Raw genomic sequence first — 20681 nt, forward strand, 5'->3', positions numbered from 1 at the left:
AACAAAATCTTCCAGGCCATCATCACACGTTGGCTCTTCTCAAGTCCGCTTTCTGTCAATTAACCTTTTTTTTCATTCTGATACCTGCCAAATATAGACCGTATGAAGCCAATCGAGTGCCAAGTGATCTATAAAGTTTCTTTATTCAAGACCATGTAGGTTCTTTACGAGCCAAAACAGTTCCAGTGCCATTGTACAGTCAATTAAGCATATCAAATACTAAAAAGGTCTATTATTAAATCGGTAAAATTCTCTATCAAGTCAATTGTGACCTCAATAATGTTTTTTAGATACAAACAAACCGATGCGCAACACTAAGTTAGCCTACTCAGTGTCAAATAGACCGCATTTTGGAACCATAAAGCCCATTAAGATCAAAACAGACCCATTTGAATCTCTAAGTAAGCATACACAGTGCCCATCAAGCCACATTTTGTAAACCATTAAACCCATTAAGATAAAAACTAATATGTACAGCTCTATGTAAGCCTACTGCGTGTCAAATAAATCTCAGATAGAATAATATAAAGCCCATTCAGATCAGAACAAAGTTCAACAAACCCATGTGCAACTCTTAGTACGCCTACTCAGTGTCAAACAGACCACATTTAGGAAACCATTATGTTCATTTAGATCCAAACAAACCCATTTGCAGCTCTAAGTTAGCATACACAATGACCATAAGACCAAGTTTTGATCACTATAAAGCCCGTTTAGATCCAAACAAACCCATGCGCAGCTCTAAGTCAGCATATACAGCGCCCATTAGACCACATTTTGGCAAATATTAAGCCCGGTTAGAGGCAAACAAACCCATGTGCAGCACTAAGCTGGCCTACTCAGTGTCAAATAGACCGCATTTTGGAAACCATGAAGCCCATTTAGAGCCAATCAAACCCATGTGCATCTCTAATTCAACCTACTCAATATCATAAAGAAACATATTTAGCAACCAATATACAGCCAATTTAGATCCAAACAAACCGATATTCAGCACTGAGTAAACCTTCTCAGTGTCAAATAGACCTGATTTTGGAAAACATAAAGCCTATTAAGATCGAAACAAATCCCATGTGAAGCTCCAAGTAAGCATACACAGTTCCCTTAAACCTATATTTTGGAACCATAGATCCCATTAAGATCCAAACAAATCCCATGTGAGGCTCCAAGTAACCATACACAGTTCCCTTAAACCTATATTTTGGAACCATAGATCCCATTAAGATCCAAACAAACCCATGTGAAGCTCAAAGTCAGCATATACAGTGCCCCTTAGACTACATTTTGGCAAATATTAAGCCCGTTTAGAGGTAAACAAACCAATGTGCAGCTCTAAGTTAGCATACAGAATGCCATTAAGACCACATTTTGGGAACAATATACATTGTAGTATATTTAAAGCAAAACAAACCCAAGCAAGACACATAACGTCTGATTCTTATAGATAATTATATTATATCATATGGCCAATGAAATCAGAAGTTTGTTCTTCCGTTTAAAATCAACTAGTATATCCTATATGTTTTTGTTTTCATAATTGGCGAGTTTCTCTTCATTTTCACTTTTATTCAAAAACTTTCGACCACTTTTCAATTTCAGACTGCGTTCTCTAAACACATTAGTATAAATCAAATAAAATGAAGTAGAATTACATAATTTTGCAATAATTTTTAGCCAAACTGAAAATTCTTCAAAACGATACTATATAGATTGGCCATCTCGAAAAGTAAGTTATACGTATAATAGTGCATCAACAACCTTTTATGTAATGATGTGATTAGAGGGTGACGAAACTGTTGTCATGGCATACGTCAATTGACTGCGATTTTAGGCAGGGTCTCTGTTTTTGATACTTTTAGGCTAATATCCTAGGTATTTTTCATCAAAATTTGTATTATGTGTAGCGGTGATACCTTAAAAATGAGAAAGGGGACCACTGACATCTATACCACAGTTTAGCCTAGGCCTCAACCTAAGTCACTGGCATAGGTCAATTGGCTGCGATTTTAGGATGGCTCTAGGTTATTGATATTTTTAGGCTATTACCCGTGGAATTTTTCATCAAATATTGAATATTTGTTGCGGTGATACCTTAAAAATAAGAAAGGGGACCACTGACACCTATACCACAGTGTAGCCTAGGCATTAACCTAGGTCATGGCATACGTCAATGGGCAGCGATTTTAGGCAGGGTCTCTGTTTTTGATACTTATAGGCTAATACCATAGGAATTTTCCATCAACATTTCAATTATGTGTAGCGGTGATACCTTAAATTGAGAAAGGGGACCTCTGACACCTATACTAGAGTGTAGCCTAGGCATAAACCTTGGTCATGGCATAGGTCAATTGGCTGCGATTTTAGGAAGGTTTTGGGTTTTTGATACTTTTAGGTTATTACCCTAGTCATATTTCATTATAATTTCAATAATATTTAGCGGAGATACCTTAAAAATGAGAAAGGGGACCACTCTCACCTATACCAGAGTGTAGCCTTGCAATGAACCTATGTCTTGACAGACGTCACTGGTCTGCGATTTTAGGCAAGCTCTGGCTTTTTTTATACTTATAGGCATACACCCTAGGAATTGTCTACCATTTTTTCAGTTATTTGTAGCGCTGATACCTTAAATATGAGAAAGGGGACCACTCTCACCTATATTAGAGAGTAGCCTAGGCATGAACTTAGGTCATGGCATAGGTCATTAGTCTGCGATTTTAGGCTGACTCTTAGTTGTTGATACCTATAGGTTAAATAGGTATCTCCGCTAAACATTATTGAAATTATAATGAAATTTGACTAGGGTATTAACCTAAAAGTATCAAAAACCCAAAGCCTGCCTAAAATCGCAGCCAATTGACCTATGCCATGACCTAGGTAAAGCCCTAGGCTACACTGGTATAGGTGCCACTGGTCCTCTTTCTCATTTTTAAGGTACCACCGCTACACATAATTGAAATGTTGATGGAAAATGCCTAGGGTATTAACCTAAAAGTATTAAAAACCATGAGCCTGTCTAAAATCGCAGCCCACTGACCTATGCCATGACCTAGGTAAAGGCCTAGGCTACACTGTGGTATAGGTGTCAGAGGTCCCTTTTCTCATTTTTAAGGTATCAACGCTAAACATTGTTGAAACTTTGATTGAAAATTCCTATGATGTTAGCCTAAACATATCAAAAACCCAGAGCCTGCCTAATATCGCAGCCAATTGACAGATGCCATGACCTAGGTTCGCAGTTCAGTGACCTATGCCATGACCAAGAGCAGCTTCTATTCTATATTAAAATAACATTTATTAATATACTTAAAATTCCGATGATTCGGTGCTAGCACCGTGGTTTCGGTGATAGCACCGCGGCGCTGCGGCGCTGCGGTGCTGCGGTGCTACGGTGCTAACTTCACGCACATAAAAATAAATGGCAAATTTTATATAGGGCAAACGGGAGACAATCTTCAATATATAAAATATTCCATTTTTATAAATTTCACAGTAATGATGTTTCAGCTAGGTTATAAAAAGAGCTTTTTTCATTGACATTTTAAGCCTTACTAAAAATAAAATTGAAAACGTGACAATTTACGTTGTGTACGCAAATATGTGAACTGGTACTTTATTGTATAACACACACACACGCACACACGCACGCACGCACGCACGCACACACAACACACCCACACACGCACACGCACACGCACACAACACACACACACACACACACATATATATATATGTATGTATATTCACGGCTCAGTGCGTGTAAACGGACTTTTTTAAAAGAGTGTATATTATAGTATCTCAAGCAAATCATTTCAAGCTGGACAAATTCGTTTACCCGTAATAAAGCATCGACATACGGTGTATCAATGTGCTCTAAATACTAATCCTGTTCATTTTGTAAAGATCTGTAACAAGGAAGAAATATACTATAAAAAAATCATTATACTCGGTTAATATAATCTAGAGCGTGACTGTTAAAGCTATCACCCGTGTATAGAAGGAGTGGTTTTGTCTTATTTAAGATTATACGTCGCTTGTCTTGACAATATAGTTCATATGACAAATCGACTCTGTAATCCGGAAGATTTGTGTGGTTTTGTAAAAATATCTGGACAAATATCGAGTTTGTGTTCATTTTGATCACCGGATAAACCGATCAATTTAAAATTAATTTTCCAGCAAAGCGTTCCGTTTGTGGGTTATAGTATAACAGTTTTATAGGGAAAACTAAGTAAAGAAAATACAAGGAAATAGAGTGTTACGTATTAAACAACTACAAGATGAGGATTCCGGGGCAGGACTCGTCGGAAGTGAATATCGTAACTAAATATGTGTTGTTCTTCCTCAACCTTTCAATATTTGTAAGTATAGTGTAAATATCATCTGTATATTTGAGTTGCCACTGCAGTTCTAAAAATACCTAACGAAACGTGATCGAAATTATATGTTTTCCAATGGAATTGTAGTATTTTCAAATCTATCGTACTCTTTATATTGGAAATTCGCCAGTCAGGCGTTTTCGGTTTTCATAACAGCCAATAGAAGAAATATTATATGAAACACTAAACTTTTTGTTGCGTAATGTGTATGCATCTACCAAATAAGTGTGCCTAACCTCTGCGCTTATAATAACCGTTACACGATACGTATTGCTACTATGGACAGTCATGTTAATATTATTCTTGTGTTTTATTTAAACACACCAAAACAATGCATGTTAATAAATGAAATGTTGTTGGATAAACCACAAAATCATGATTAACGCAATGGATCATTTACCCGTAATTGTACACCAACTTAAACGCTTCGGTAGATGAAATCTTTCAAAATTCTATAATTACAATTCAAGTTCCTTTAGAAAAGAATTTTCACAAAGAAATAATTGAGTAAACTATTAATTATTTCGTAATAGCTTGTATAAAACGTGACATATTTGAATACACCTGAACAATTTCGATGCAAAGGGTTTAATAATAGCCATACTGTACTTCTATTTACATTAAAACTTCATCGCTTACATCCGGAAGAATTATGTGTTATGTTACTTTTATCTGAACTAGATTTTGGTCAATTTCCCCCTTTTAAAAAAAGAAAGAAGCTTTACGGTTCGCAAATGTAAGACGGTTGGCAGGTCGGTAGACCAAACCTTGTCTGAAAAATAACTCGAGAAGGTTTTGACCAAGGACATTCAAGTTCAGTGCAAGGCCCCCTTGACTAGTCGAAGACCGCCTGTGTGTTTTAGATCAGTAGGTCAATGGTCAAGGTCACGGTCAACAGTCTTAGGATAACATTGTCTACACAATTACACCGGAAGTGTTTGAAATAGGACTATACAATCTTATTTGTTGATTGCCATGGACTAAAAGATGACCCCATTTGTTTTTGAGGCCAGAAGGTAAAATATCAAGACTAGTCAACAATATTATGAAAACATTACCCGCGCCATCACTCGGGAAAGGTCTAATCTAGAAACATGGAGGTTCAGTGGCAGTTTTACTTGACACGAAACAAATGATCCATATTAAAGTTTCGGCCAACATTCTTGATGAATATTCGGCCAAAAAATAGCTCAAGAACAGTTCGACAAAATACAATCAAACTTTAGGGATAGCCTGCAATTTACCAGTAAATGACCCCATTGTTTTAAGGGTATGGCAACGGTACGAACACTTTGACCTCACATTACCTAGATACCGATTTCGTTTAAATTTATTAAACTTCAATTTTAAATGGAAGATTGCCATGAACCAACAAAAGACCCCTATTGATTTTGAGATTTGTAGGTAAAATAAGGTCACGGTCGATATTGGTATGAAAGCTTTGTCCACATAATAACTTGATAACCGTTTAACATAGGACCATGAAATTTAAGTCGTTGGTTGCCCTTCATCATCCGGAAACCAGTTGTAACCACAACTGTTTATGAGTTCAGTAGTTCTAAACTGCCGAAGCGTTGTGTTAAACAGCACTATTTCGACAAAAATTGTTTGCAGTCGATACAGTTTATGTTAAAATACAAAAATAGAATGCATTGATTTACATTCGTATTTGATATTTAGACATATTTATATTAATTGTTTAATAGATGTAATATATCGATTGATACATTGATCACAAAAGTGTACAGTTATTTATCCGCGTGGGGCATGGCTTACCGGATATTATATGAAAAATATTGAATCTTTGAATCTATATAAAAGCTGCACCCTCACAGCTTTACCATTTTTACAACTTTTTTTATTTTTGTCTTGAAAAGAGCAAGTTTTTGCGTAAATATCTGTAACCCAATGATGTAAGATTGTTGACAAAAAATCAGATCGTATATTTTTATATTTCCGTTCGAAAATTAATGTTTTATGGTTTAAACCGTTACTAACGGTTTAAGAAAAATGCATAAAACATCAATTTTTGAACTTAAATATAAAAAATCTGCGATCTATATATATTTTTGTCAGCAGTCTTATAGAACTAGTTTCCATGGATTGTCGCAAAATTGGCTCGTTCCAAGACAAAAAATAAAAAGGTTGTCAAAACGTTCAATTCGTGAGAGTGCAGCTTTAACAGGACTAGACAGAATTGAATGTTAGATTTGACATGAAAAAGAATGTCAACTTATCTTAAAGGGAAAATTATGTGAATTATATTCCTTCCGTATTTAATGAAAATTATTACTACATACATATATTTCGATATTTGATGCTCAAGATTATGAATCACCAGTAATCCGATAAGCTACATCGTTCTTAGATCTAATTAAGACCAAAATTGAATACCACCTCTGAGTGAATCAACTACGAGGGCCTTAACTATTTAAACCATGACATTTAACTTACCGATGAGACTGACCTCAAAACACCATTGGGTCTTCCCTTAAAGCCGGGTGATGACCTTTATCTTTACTTATTGCTTTAAGCTACTTACAAAATACTTGTGTATGGACAGTGATTATTTTCTTAGATTCTAACTAAGAAGTGAACATTTGTCGATGGTTGTACCAGGGTGCAATATATTATGCATTGACTGATTATTATGCTCTCAACGAAACTATGGCGTTTAAAGGGACTGTACACCAGATTTGCGCCAAAAGAAAATCTGTTACAATTCTCAGGACAACTATTTAATAGAATGTGTTACGCTTTTATAGCATAATTGTAAAAAAAGTACCATAATGTGATAAAAAAAATTCGGGTTTGAACCGGTGTCGCCAAAATTGTGTTGTATCCACTGTGCTACGAAGGCTTACTCCAGACGAGTGGTATATTTAAGCTATATACCTAACCTGGTAATATCACGTGATAACATCGACTAGACAATCACTCATAAGGAATGAATTCTACTGGGTAGACATACCCAGTAAAAACAATTAATGGAAAAATACGAAATAAATGCTAACCAGAAATACATTGTAAACTATGTGGTACTTCAGTTAGTAAGTTTCAATGCATTGTACACATTAATACAAACTTTATGTCTGTTTTCGACAATTTTCTTTTTTTATTGCAATTTGATCATCTGGTGCACAGTTGATTTAAATTTGTACATGTTAGTGAATGTATCGAATAACCTCAATAGTATATATTTCTAATAGACTGTCATTATAAACCATTTATCATAAACAATAAAATAAATAAATCATAAAAGTATACCATAAATATACACCATTAATGTATACCATCAATATATACCATAAATAAATACAATGAATATATATAATGAATATACACGTAAAAAATGTAATGAATATAATCAATATATACAAGATAAATAGATGTCTTAAAATATATCATCAATATTAATAATAAATATATATCATAAATATATACCATAATATATATAATAAATATATACCATAACTATATATCATAACTATATTATAAATATATATATATATATATATATATATATATATATATATATATATATATATTCCATAAATAAATATATATATATATATATATATATATATATATATATATATATATATATATATATATATATATATCATAAATATGTACCATAGATATCGATCTCACTAAAATCATATCGTGCCATTACGTTGTGCACATAGTGTAGAGTCGTGAAACGAATATTGGGGACTTGATTTGAATGTGATACCGTAAATATACATGATAAAAATAACCATAAATATTTCATAAATATATAAAATAAATTTATATCATAAACGTATCATAACTATATACCATATTATCCTAACATAAACCATACCATGTGTACATACCCTATCGAAATCAAAACAAGTAATAAACAATGGCTAACCGGTCCATTTCCCCAGGGCTAGAAAGGAATTTAAACGCTCTGATAAACGATGCGCTTATTAACTACCGGTCATGCTCCCTTTGTAAAGAACTCTCGCAAGGAAGAAATAATACACCATGATATCGATTTATTTTTAGGTAAATCTATTGTAGATCGTGACATTGTTGAACACACCCTTGTTGAGAACGTCCAGTGTTTGTATTTACATTGAACTTCAGATTTTGAAAAGCTGACCTGAAATTTGAAGGATTCGAATGCTATTGTAAAGTTATTTAGACAAGTTATTAAGTCTGTGGATCACTGGACATACTGTAAAGTGACTGTATGTGTGTTTTCGTTTATGAGATATTGCCGTTTAAAGGACAAACGATAGGGATACTAACATTTCGAATGTGAAGGAATAAAATTGCTTTATAAACAACTGCAAGATGAAGCTTCCGGGGCAGGATTCGTCGGAAGTGAATCTCGTTTCTAAATATGTGTTGTTCTTTGTCAACTTCTTAATATGTGTAAGTATAGTGTTACATCAGGTGGACATTTTTGATGGTGCAATTCCGAACTCTCCAGTACCTAATGACAGAATGTGTCTTAAAGCTGCACTCTAACAGATAGCACGTTTTGACAACTTTTTTTATTTTTTGTCTTGGAACGAGCCGATTTTTGCGAAGATCCAAGGAAACCAGTTATATAAGACGGGTGACACAAAATAGATCGCAGATCTTTATAATTAAGTTCAAAAAATTGATATTGAATGCATTTTTCTTAAAACGTAAGTAACGGTTTAAGCCATAAAACATTAATTTTCAAACGGAAATATGACAATCTACGACTTGATTTTTTGTCAGCAATCTTATATCATTGGTTTGCAGATATTTACGCAAATATTTGCTCTTTCGAAGACAAAAAATAAAAATGTTGTAGAAATGTTATATCTTTGAGAGTGCAGCTTTAAAGAGTCTGTGGCAGTGTGAATGTTTAAAGGTCATAACGCTTAAGATGGTGGTATTGATAGCATTTTTGTGTTTTATATCGTAATGACAAGTCAATGGCATGGCAAATGCATGTATATCTACATGAAAGCATTTGCTTCTGTGGTACTTAACACTCTCTCTCTCTGTGTGTGTGTGTGTGTGTGTGTGTGTGTGTGCGTGTGTGTGCGTGTGCGTATGTGTTTTATCCACCGCCGAAAAGCGAATGGGATATGGAAATGGTAAGCGTGTGTGGGTCCGTGCGTGCCGCAATCATGTGTGCCCAGAGGATAACTCTAACTTAAGAAGTGTTTGAGACATTGATCTCAAACATCTACTTTAACATATGAAGGAGAGGTGCAATGCCAATGAAACTTAACTCTGGCTGCGATTTGTTTTAGTTATAGCTTTTTGTTCAGTTGCTTTCATTGGAACATAACTTAAAAAGATGGCGGAAATGTTATTTTTTGTATCTGTAAAAAATTATCCTTATATTATGATTGTTTTGTCTGCTTCCAGATCGTTGCGCTCGCGGTTGTGGCGTTGATGACGTATGTGCTGGTGGTGAAGGAAAAGAAGGTGGAAGAAGCATATGACTTCTTCCTGGATCCTTCCTGCATCCTTTGCCTGTTTGGCTGTGTCGCCCTCCTCGCCTCCCTAGTCGGATGGTGGGGGCCCTTCCGGGAGAATGTGGGCGTCCTCAGAGCAGTGAGTAGATGCAATATTAACAATACTTCCTCATTTTTTATGTTTAAGGTTTTCACATCGTAATGTAAGAATGTGATAGGTATAAGATCATCCACATGTGAAAGAAATCCATCAAAATTGATGAAAAAATGAAATCGATACTAGATATGAAGTAGGAGTCAATTACGACAAAACAATCAATAGCGTCTAGAAACAAGATACAGAGGTGTTGATTTAAAGTCGAATATATGATTACAATATTATTTCCTCAATGATTTATTTTCCGACATGAATAACAAACATACCTGGAAATAAAAGCATATAGTTTTAAATAGGTTACACATGAAATAAAGTATATACAAACGCCGTATATGATCATGCAGACAATTACAAAAAGTTAAATGGATTAGAGGACTGTTCACAATAAAACTACGGAAATTCTTAAAATAAATCATCCATCTAATTTGGAAATAAAACTCAGCATAACCAATGCCAATTTTGAAACCAGAACTTTTAACTTATCAAGTTCTTAAGCGTAAAAAGCTCAAAAATATTAATTCAGTAAGCCAAATTTCTTACTTAACTATTATCTTACTAAATAACATATAGTTTATCGTTACAAGTATAAAGATAATGTTGCCTGAGGCACGTTTCAATAAAGATCCTGGTCGAATTTAGTCGTAAAGTGAAGTGATCTTAGTCTGTATAGTTTCCTTACTGAGCCAGAATTAGAAAATTAAAATTCAACGAAAAAAAATATGAGGTTTGAAGTTTTGTTAAGTTTGTGTTACAAGTATTTACGGGTGATGAGGTATGGACTATGGAAAGCGTTTTCAACGAGACGAAGTTGCCCCTCTGTGGCCAATAAAGCGATATACACGCTGATATGATGTGCGGTAATACCCGTGTACCAATGTTTCAGTCCGATAATGCCCGCGTCTGAGTGTGACAGTACCCGTGTACCTGTGTTTAAGTGGGATACTTCCTGCGTTCCTGTGTTTCAGTAAAGTAATGTCTGCTTTTCAGTGTGAGTCTACCTCTTTATCCGTTTGCTTTTGAGTGTGATAATACCCGCGTACCTGTGTTTCAGTACAAAAGTGGCTGCGTTCAACTGGGTAATTTCCAAGAACCTGTGTTTTTGTGCGATAATAACCGTGAACCTGTGTTTCAGTGCGATAATACCTGATGTGTACCTGTGTTTCAGTGCGATAATACCCGTGTACCTGCGTTTCAATGCGATAATAACCGTGTACCTGTGTTTCAGTGCGATAATAACCGTGTACCTGTGTTTCAGTGCGATAGTACCCATGTACCTGTGCTTCAGTGCAATAATGCATGTGTTCCTGCGTTTAAGTGCGATAATAACCGTGTACCTGTGTTTCAGTGCGATAATGCATGTGTTCCTGTGTTTAAATGCAATAATAACCGTATACCAGTGTTTCAGTGCGATAATACCTGTGTACCTGTGTTTCAGTGCGATAATGCATGTGTTCCTGTGTTTAAATGCAATAATAACCGTATACCAGTGTTTCAGTGCGATAATAACCGTGTACCTGTGTTTCAGTGCGATAATGCATGTGTTCCTGTGTTTAAATGCAATAATAACCGTATACCAGTGTTTCAGTGCGATAATACCTGTGTACCTGTGTTTCAGTGCGATAATACCCGTGTCCCTATGCTTCAGTGCGATACTTCCTGTAAACTTGTGTTTCAGTACTGTAATATCTGCGTTTCGGTTTGATAAAACGTGTTTTTCAGAGCGATAATACCTGTGTGTCTGTGTTTCACAGCGATAAAATATATGTACCTGTGTTTAAGTACGATATAACTGCGTTTCGGTGCGATACTATCTGTGTGTTTTTTCAGTGCGATAAAACCTGTCTACCTGTGTTTCAGTACGAAATAACTGTGTTATAGTACGATAGTATCTGTCTGTGTTACAGTTTGATAAAGCCTGTGTTTCAGTACGATTATATCTGTATTTCAGTTTCAGATAATTTCTGTGTTTCAGTACGATGATAGCTGAACATGTTTCAGTGTGGCAATGCCTGAGTTGCTATGTAATCCCTCCTACCTGTGTTTCAGTACGTGTGGATGATGACTATCTTGTTTTTCTTACAAATTGCGTTCGTTATAATCATCTTCGTGGCGGTGTACTCGCCGGAAGCTCAGAAGGCATTGCACTTGTACCCGGACGATGCGCTTAACAAGGCGGTAGTTCAATACTGGGACGACGATGATCTACGGGACCTCGTGAACTACTTCCAGGAAACGGTGCGTTGGTCTCTTGTTCCACCACACAATTATCATATGAGTTGTTGAATATATTTATCATATGAGTTGTCGAATATATTTTAACGATAAGTTAACAGCATAAATTACGGGCCACATTACATGTTTTCATGCCTACAGAGATGGTAAACGGGTGAAAATATTGTACTGATCCTTTTGGGGGGAAATAATGATTTATATAAATGTAAACACGCCTTTTAGTCTAGCTTTCAGTGTTGTTTGGGCCCTTTTATTCTGCGGGGTTTATGTTTGAATATTTGACATCTTGACATGTCTCTGTAGTTTTCATTGTATGAATGAAAATGTAATAAGTTTACTTGTTAAAGGGACTAGACACCAGGTGATACAATTCCATGAGAGAAATAAAATCGTCGAAAACTTATTTAAAGTTGATAAAGTTTTGTACAATGCAATGATTTTTACTTACTGTTGTATCACATCGCTAACCCAACTTTTGCAGTTCTTTCGCAGTTTTCAAATTCGCAATTTACTGGGGTTGACTACCACGTAGATCCCAATAAGTTTAAAAATGGCGTCGGTATATTCATCTGTACTCATAAACAGTTATGATTTAAGCTGGGAAACCAGTATGCGCTATTTTCAAACGGAAAACTTAGATGAGACAGCAACATGATTTTTGGGCTTATTCTTTTAATAATGTAAAATTATGTAATATCGGCCTCCAACTAGCTCGCATTGACATTGTTTTGAGGATAAAATGCATTGCCGATTTTTGAACCACTTCGTGTCTAACCCCTTTAAGCTGCTTTGCTTAACCACTCCAAAGGAATCTGTTCCCGTATTAAACGTACATTGAGACTATTTGACAAATAGGACCTTAGAACAAACCATAACATTTGTGAAATATATAAAATCAGATTAATACACAGGCTAATTTGTACCCTATTCTGCAGTTTGCCTGTTGTGGTACGAGCGACAATGATGAGGGTTATAAGGACTGGGCAAAGAACGAGTATTACAACTGCAGTGTTTCCGAATTACAGAAAAAATCTAACCCACTCTTCTGCTCCGTGCCATACTCCTGTTGTTTTCCAAATGAGGTAAGCTTACCATAGCCACAATAGTGATTCTAAACGGTCATTCAATCCGCTCTTCTGCTCCGTGCCATACTCTTGTGAGGTAAGCTAACCGTAACATCAATAGTGACCCTGAACGGTCATTCAACCCGCTCTTCTGCTCCGTGCCATACTCTTGTGAGGTATCACAATAGTGACCCTGAACGGTCATTCAACCCGCTCTTCTGCTCCGTGCCATACTCCTGTTGTCATCCTTATGAGGTAAGCTAAACGTAACAGCAATAGTGACCCTGAACGGTCATTCAATCCGCTCTTCTGCTCCGTGCCATACTCTTGTGAGGTAAGCTAACCGTAACAGCAATAGTGACCCTGAACGGTCATTCAATCCGCTCTTCTGCTCCGTGCCATACTCTTGTGAGGTAAGCTAACCGTAACATCAATAGTGACCCTGAACGGTCATTCAACCCGCTCTTCTGCTCCGTGCCATACTCTTGTGAGGTATCACAATAGTGACCCTGAACGGTCATTCAACCCGCTCTTCTGCTCCGTGCCATACTCCTGTTGTCATCCTTATGAGGTAAGCTAAACGTAACAGCAATAGTGACCCTGAACGGTCATTCAATCCGCTCTTCTGCTCCGTGCCATACTCTTGTGAGGTAAGCTAACCGTAACAGCAATAGTGACCCTGAACGGTCATTCCACCCGCTCTTTTGCTCCGTGCCATACTCTTGTGAGGTAAGCTAACCGTAACCACAATAGTGACCCTGAACGGTCATTCAACCCGCTCTTCTGCTCCGTGCCATACTCCTGTTGTCATCCTTATGAGGTAAGCTAAACGTAACAGCAATAGTGACCCTGAACGGTCATTCAACCCGCTCTTCTGCTCCGTGCCATACTCTTGTGAGTTAAGCTAACCGTAACAGCAATAGTGACCCTGAACGGTCATTCAACGCGCTCTTCTGCCCCGTGCCATCAGTTGTTATCCGTATGACGTGAGCTTACTATAGTTTCTCTAAGATTCTTGACAGTTACATAAGTACATCGTTATTCGGATTGTGCTTGCGAGCTATATATGATACGGACGTAGTTTTCTCTGCAATTCCTTTAATGGTTTATTTGCTACCGTTTGAAGTATTAAAAATGATTAACATTTAAAAGTTATTGCCCTTTCATTAATGTTATTATTTTACTTTTATTAATGCGATAACATTTTTTGCTGAACTTAACTTCCTTAAGCGAAAAACAATCAATCAATACTATGTAATGGTTTAAGGTTGTTGGTTTAAATACTTACAAAAATAGATGATTGATCCGGCACAGTCGCCTAACAATTTATTTTGTGTTAGTACATACTAACAACCTTTAACTTTTAAATGGTCCACGTGTTTTGTGAACTTTCTACTGAATGGGCCAGCCACTGTTTACAGCTATCGCTTCACCTGATTTAAATCAAACTTTAACTTTCCCAAATGATCTTTTTTCTGTTCCACAAAACCACTCATGATTATATATTGCCATCCCTGGATACTGGAGAAGTTTCATCTCAACAAACTTGAATGCATATAAAGACTTAAAAGCACACTTATTTTGCTATTGTTACGATAAAACTGGTTTTTATAGCCTTATAAATTTGATAGTCTTTTCAACCGGATAACAATTAAAGTGTCATAAAACATACTTACACGGGTCATGACGAGTTTCTTCTTATCTTCGTAGCACGTCATATTTAATTTAAAAGCGTATGACTGAAACATGAGTGATCTTCGATGTTGTTTTTTTTCATTTCTTCGGTAATCAACCGTCGTGTCGTGTCTTATCAAGCGAAATGATTCACCATTGTGTTGTTATTTAAATAAATATTTTTACTGTCGTTATGAAATGTACACGATTTAGTGGTCATCATTATATTTTGTCGAATAAAAAGGCAGTTTGTCTCAAGTTTTAAAATACATTGTTAGTATACATGAACTTACGCAAAATGAATGGTAATGTGACTGTGTCACATCAATCTATTCATTTTGTATACACGTGCATTCTAACTATCTTTAAACTATACATAGTTCGAGTATATCACATTGTGCACCAGTCAATTGTAACCACGGCCCTCAGTGCCGGGGAATAGCGGGGACTCTGACTTTCGTCCAGCCAACCCCAGGTAAAATCCCGTCCTGCGGGTGCTGGTAAATTCTCCGCCAAATGACCCGCACCCGGGGACATCCTAGGTAAGGCCCAGATATTTTCGGCGCGAAAACAAAACGACCGCATTCACCCGGCACTGAGGGGCCACCTAAAAGGTAAAAACACGGCTCATATACCCCGTTATCCCCTCGGACCTTGGGGCGTGGTTACAATTGACTGGTGCAATAAACGAAATTGTTTCCAGAGCAGCAGCGGTTCAGTCACGTACACCAGTAAACAAAATACGGTGCATGAAATATTTGGCTTTGAGTGGGCTATTTTAATCAATGAACATATTTCAAGTTATGCAACGATTTAATTCATTTGTTTCTACGTGTATTTCATGTATTACATATTGAATCGTTCTATTTAGGGGGCGACAGCGCGACCATAGGATCGTTTAACCAACTTACAGTCACCGTAAACCAAATACAATGCACGAATAACTTGCATTTGATTGGCATGTTTGAATACGGATGGACAATACATTAAATAACAAAATAACAATAAAGTTCGAAATGTTATTTCAGCTCGAAAAACAATCGCTGTATTGTTAGTGCCTTTGTGTCGTCATCGGCGTTGGTGTTGGCGTCGTCGACGTGATCTTCCAAAAACTTAAACATTAGCCATATTAACTAAGATGCCGCCCGAGATATTTACATAAAAATGTTGCCAGCCACAATTGGCGTGTGTTTAGCAAGGTTAATCACTCTGACTTAGGAAGTGTTGTGCCCCCTTTTAAAGAAATAAAACAACAGAGGGATATTGTGATCATCCGTGTGGTGTTGATTGTACTATAATGATGGTGTTCTGTTTCAGGGCGGGCTAAAAGACTTCGCCTGTGGCCTAAACATGCAGAGCGATGATATTGTGAGTACTTACAGTCAGTCTTCCTTGGGCCATCCGAAAGGTTGACATCCATCCGTTATTTACCAGAAATATATCATAAGATCTACAAGTAAAGCCAAGATACACAGTAGCGAATAACAATTGCAATATATACTTTAAGGTAGCACATCCCTAATGAAAACCTCCAAATGAAATGCTTTAGCCTATGTTGTTAAGCACAGGACTACAATGATAACATTAAAATAAGATTATGTCCTTTTGGGCTGATGCAAGAGACAACATTAAATTAAGAGTATGTCCTTTTTGGCTGGTGCATCAATCGGTTTTTTGACATCTTCAAACCTTTGTTTACGATAGGACCCAACCGTACGAGCAAAGACTATATACACCAAAGGATGTTTCAAAAGTATCGCCGACATCATGCGGGACAACGTGCTGGTAGTGGGGGCTGTGCTCATCGGAATCTTTATTCCCCAGGTAATTAAGCAAGACACTACCACATTTGAGTATTGATAAAAATCTCAGTGTAGTTTGTAATGGGTTGGATTGCACTTCAGTCGAAATCTGTTATGTCGAAATTGGTTACCTCGATATTCAGGTTATTTCGAAAAAATAAGGGTCCTGAATTTATTTCTTCTGCTTCTGTATAAATTCAATCTTCATATGGCGAATATATCAGCTCGACTATTCAAAGAATAAGAACTACTCGCCCCGACGTCGGGGTCTGCGTCGGCGTCCGGAGTTTTAGGGCAAGTTGGCAGTTTCACTTATAACTCCAATTCTCTTCATTCAACTAACTTAAAACTTCACACAATTGTTCAAGACAATATGAAGTTACATAACTCCATGTTATCCGAAATACAAATTGTGGTCCCTGATCGACTTAGAAACTTTAGTTTAGAAAGTCTTAGGGCACATTTTGTCAGGTTAAAGTTTCAATTGACATAATACGTCACACCCCTGTTTGCGGCAATTACACAACTAGGTTACACAACTCTAAATTAACTATAAAAACAAATTATGGCCCTAAATCGACCTAAAAGGTTTGGTTAAAGTTTTTAGACAACTTTTGATTTTTACTCAGATCTCAAATACTGCTCATTCAAAATACTTTATTCTTGACACAGTAGCCATCACACAATAAGTCTACATAACTACATATTAACCAATTATTTTGTTGCTTTGGGCTGGTGCATTTTTATACTTTTAACAAGGTTTTCACAAAATGAGACCTCGTTATTAGAATGACGTGCGTCGTTGTTCAGGCGGGCCGACGGGAGGGCGGCGTCAAACTCATCTATGGGATCGAATAATATTAGTTATGTTTGACATAAAGTTACCAAAATTAGTATATTGGATGTGTTTATGAAGACCTTTCATGGGAGTGCGTTTGGGGCCTCTATGGTCGCTGTGGAAACAAAACTTAGGGCATACCGATAGGTGTTCATGCAATGTTTTGAAATAGCTCTGTAAACGAAATTGCGTATATTAAGGACAACATTTAAAAATAAATGACAGTTCATGCTTGGTTCTAAGATTTCCGAAGCACATTTCGCCTCGATTGAAAATTTGTGACACGCATTCCAAATAAACTACAGAACTGTCTAACAAAATAAAGGTACCAAATAACGGGGGAAATTGGGCGCTGGAACATGGTCGATGTTACGAAATTTAATTGTTTAATTATTGAGAGAAACTAAACAAAAATACATACCGTCTCACTGGGCGCTGCCATTTTTTAATGCTTGGTACCAAAACAATAAACCACGTGATTACCGCCTCTGTTTCTTGTTTACCTTTAAATTTGTCTTTTGATTGTGTTTGACAGACAAATAATATTGCATTTAGGTGTTCAAGTCACCGGTTAAATCGAATTTGGCCGACATCTTAACATAGACAGAAATGATAGAATATGTGCGTCCTGCTTAATCAACGAGAACAGGCTTTTATTAGAAGATGAATTTCATGTGTTTTTCATATGCCCAAGGTTCTCTACTGCAAGAAATCAGTTTTTATTTACCTGGTACACGGGTCGATCTGACCTACATGCCTTTTACAGACTCCTAAAGTCAGATAATAGTTTTGTTATTCGACAAGTGGCAATATTTATTTTTTACTTGTTAAAAATGGCTGATTGAAGTTTGTAAACAATTTGTATTAAGCAATGACACCACTTTATTGTAATTAATGATGTATATATTATAGTATGTCTTTTGGGCCGGAGGCCTTTATGTACTGAATAAAGTTGAGTTGAGTTGAGTTAAATAACTGAAAATAATTGTCCATACAATGTAATACTCAAGAATAAATTGTTGGCTGAAATTCTGGTGACCTTTCCAACGATTCGGGATAAGACGCATTTACGTGTCCAAATTTTGGGATAATGTGCAGGCATAGGCCGGTTGCAAATGCAATTTGTATTTGTCGTAGCTAGCCCCTTAAATTTTAGGACAATGTAAAGAAATCGGAAAAAAACAATGATTGTAGTCGAGAGAACATTAAACGGTATAACGCGGATATGTGACATCAGCATCATGAGGATAAGAATATGTGACCTTTTCGTATGGCTATAAAATGGCTTGCTAGAAAAGGTGTGCTTTTAATATATATTCCCATCTTAATTCAAACATTTAATTGGGGTGGGCATCATACGTAACAAATGTTAAAACAGTGATGATTATATATACCATATAAAAAAGGTTATGTATATTTTCAGTTGATCATGACATGGATGGCTCGGACACTCATTGGTCAGATCAGAGTCCAGCGACAAAAGTGGAACCAACGACCTCGGTAACCGTCAGTCCTTGATGCGCATGCGCAGTGGCCATGATCGTTTTACATATCTCGGAACACTTCGGTGAATTCCGTAATGCTTGAGACGGTCATGCAACGATTGTTATACAATGTACATAGACAAATTTGGTCATAAATATGCGGTCTTATTGTTAGATTCATTTAGGTACATACTTGTGTTACCTTTCTTTATATACCTTAAAGAGAGACATCCAATGAGTATGTGCAAGTATAATAACCTTTCCGTATAAGTATTGACCTGACTGACATTTGCTCCTTTTACTGGAATCATATGTACCTTGTTCAAGGACATGCTTTACACAGGCATCTGAATCATTGTTTGTCGTATATCAAAGACATTAAATATCTTCAGATGTGTTGTTTATCTCATTGTATATACCCAAAATGGTTTTAAACAACATATTTGTGACAAACAATGATTCAGATGCCTGTGATACTTTACATGTGCTCAAATGTTCAACGTTGCTGCCATACAGCTCAAACACAACCGTACATCATTTGTATTCCTGGTTTTGTTCTACTGTTCTTGTTAACACGTCTTCGCCGTCTACATTTGTTTATAACATTGTTTAAATGTTACTAATAAAATATGGAAATGTTTTCAGAAAATTGTTAAATAAATGATCACTGTTGAATATCTAGTATTCGTCGGTAGTCATACAATATAAACGCTCGATATTCGAATAAGGGGCTTAACTCGACAATTATTTCAGGGCCGGCTCCAAACAAGTCATTGTTTGGGGGACTTATTAGGGGTAGGCTCGGGAGGAGTGTCCCATCCCTTTTGAAGAAAATTTTGATTTTTGTAGATGGAATGGTGTAATTTCCAGAACTACTTGACTAATTGATAGCACATTATTATGATTATTAAAATATACGAATTTTTCCAGCAGATAGGCATTACAGCACACTCTTTGGCCTCATAGTTGTGCGATTTCCTACTTCTTTACATATCAGTTTACATGAATCCTTGAGAATTATTTAAGTCAAGAGTTATGGACTTTGCTACATACGTGCGCATTGTCACTGGTAATATATGTACAAAGTTCCATGGCATTAACTTGAACGTGTATAAAGTAATGGCCAAGTTACAGATTTGCACGATCCGTTCAACCCATCAAGGGACATAACTAGTCAGTAAATAAAGCCAGAGTTACGGGGTTGGCTACAAAGGTTCATATTTTCATGAGTAACTAGTGAACATAGTTTCATGTCAATAGCTTGAAAGGTTATTAAACGATGGCCAGGTAAAGGGACTTTGTCGGACCGTATTTGGTACAAAAACGAATATGGTACAAATGTACCATATTCGGTCGAATATGGTACAAATGTACCATATTCGGACCGAATATGGTACAATTTTCGACCGAATATGGTACAAACATTGTACCATATTCGGTTGGAATAAGTTTTTCTATGCTCGCCAAAACGTATTTGGTACATACCAAAAAAACTCATAAAATGAAAATGGCCTACGTATATGGTACATAAATTATGTATTTCTTAATAAATGAAATAGTCTGCCAATGTGTAAACTTTTTTTCAAACTCAAATACATTGTATTAACCTAATATTG

General features: G+C 36.4%; 1 protein-coding gene across 2 annotated transcripts; it reads left to right on the plus strand.

Moving 5' to 3' along the window:
* The first annotated feature begins 3957 nt into the window (after positions 1 to 3957).
* LOC128210965 (tetraspanin-33-like) lies at positions 3958 to 19713 on the plus strand. Of its 2 annotated transcripts, none has more exons than XM_052915317.1 (7): positions 3958 to 4361; positions 9765 to 9953; positions 12018 to 12206; positions 13139 to 13285; positions 16259 to 16309; positions 16646 to 16765; positions 19005 to 19712. In XM_052915317.1, exons 1-7 carry the CDS (start codon positions 4281 to 4283, stop codon positions 19083 to 19085), a joined length of 858 nt encoding a protein of 285 aa, XP_052771277.1. In that variant the 5' UTR covers positions 3958 to 4280; the 3' UTR covers positions 19086 to 19712. The 2 variants fall into 2 exon arrangements, with proteins under 2 accessions (XP_052771277.1, XP_052771278.1); XM_052915318.1 differs by lacking the exon at positions 3958 to 4361 and adding an exon at positions 8450 to 8786 and having other exon boundaries at positions 19005 to 19713.
* The last annotated feature ends 968 nt before the right edge of the window (positions 19714 to 20681 follow it).

This window comes from Mya arenaria, chromosome 12 (genome assembly GCF_026914265.1).
Source record: "Mya arenaria isolate MELC-2E11 chromosome 12, ASM2691426v1".
NCBI classification, from domain to species: Eukaryota; Metazoa; Mollusca; class Bivalvia; order Myida; family Myidae; genus Mya; species Mya arenaria.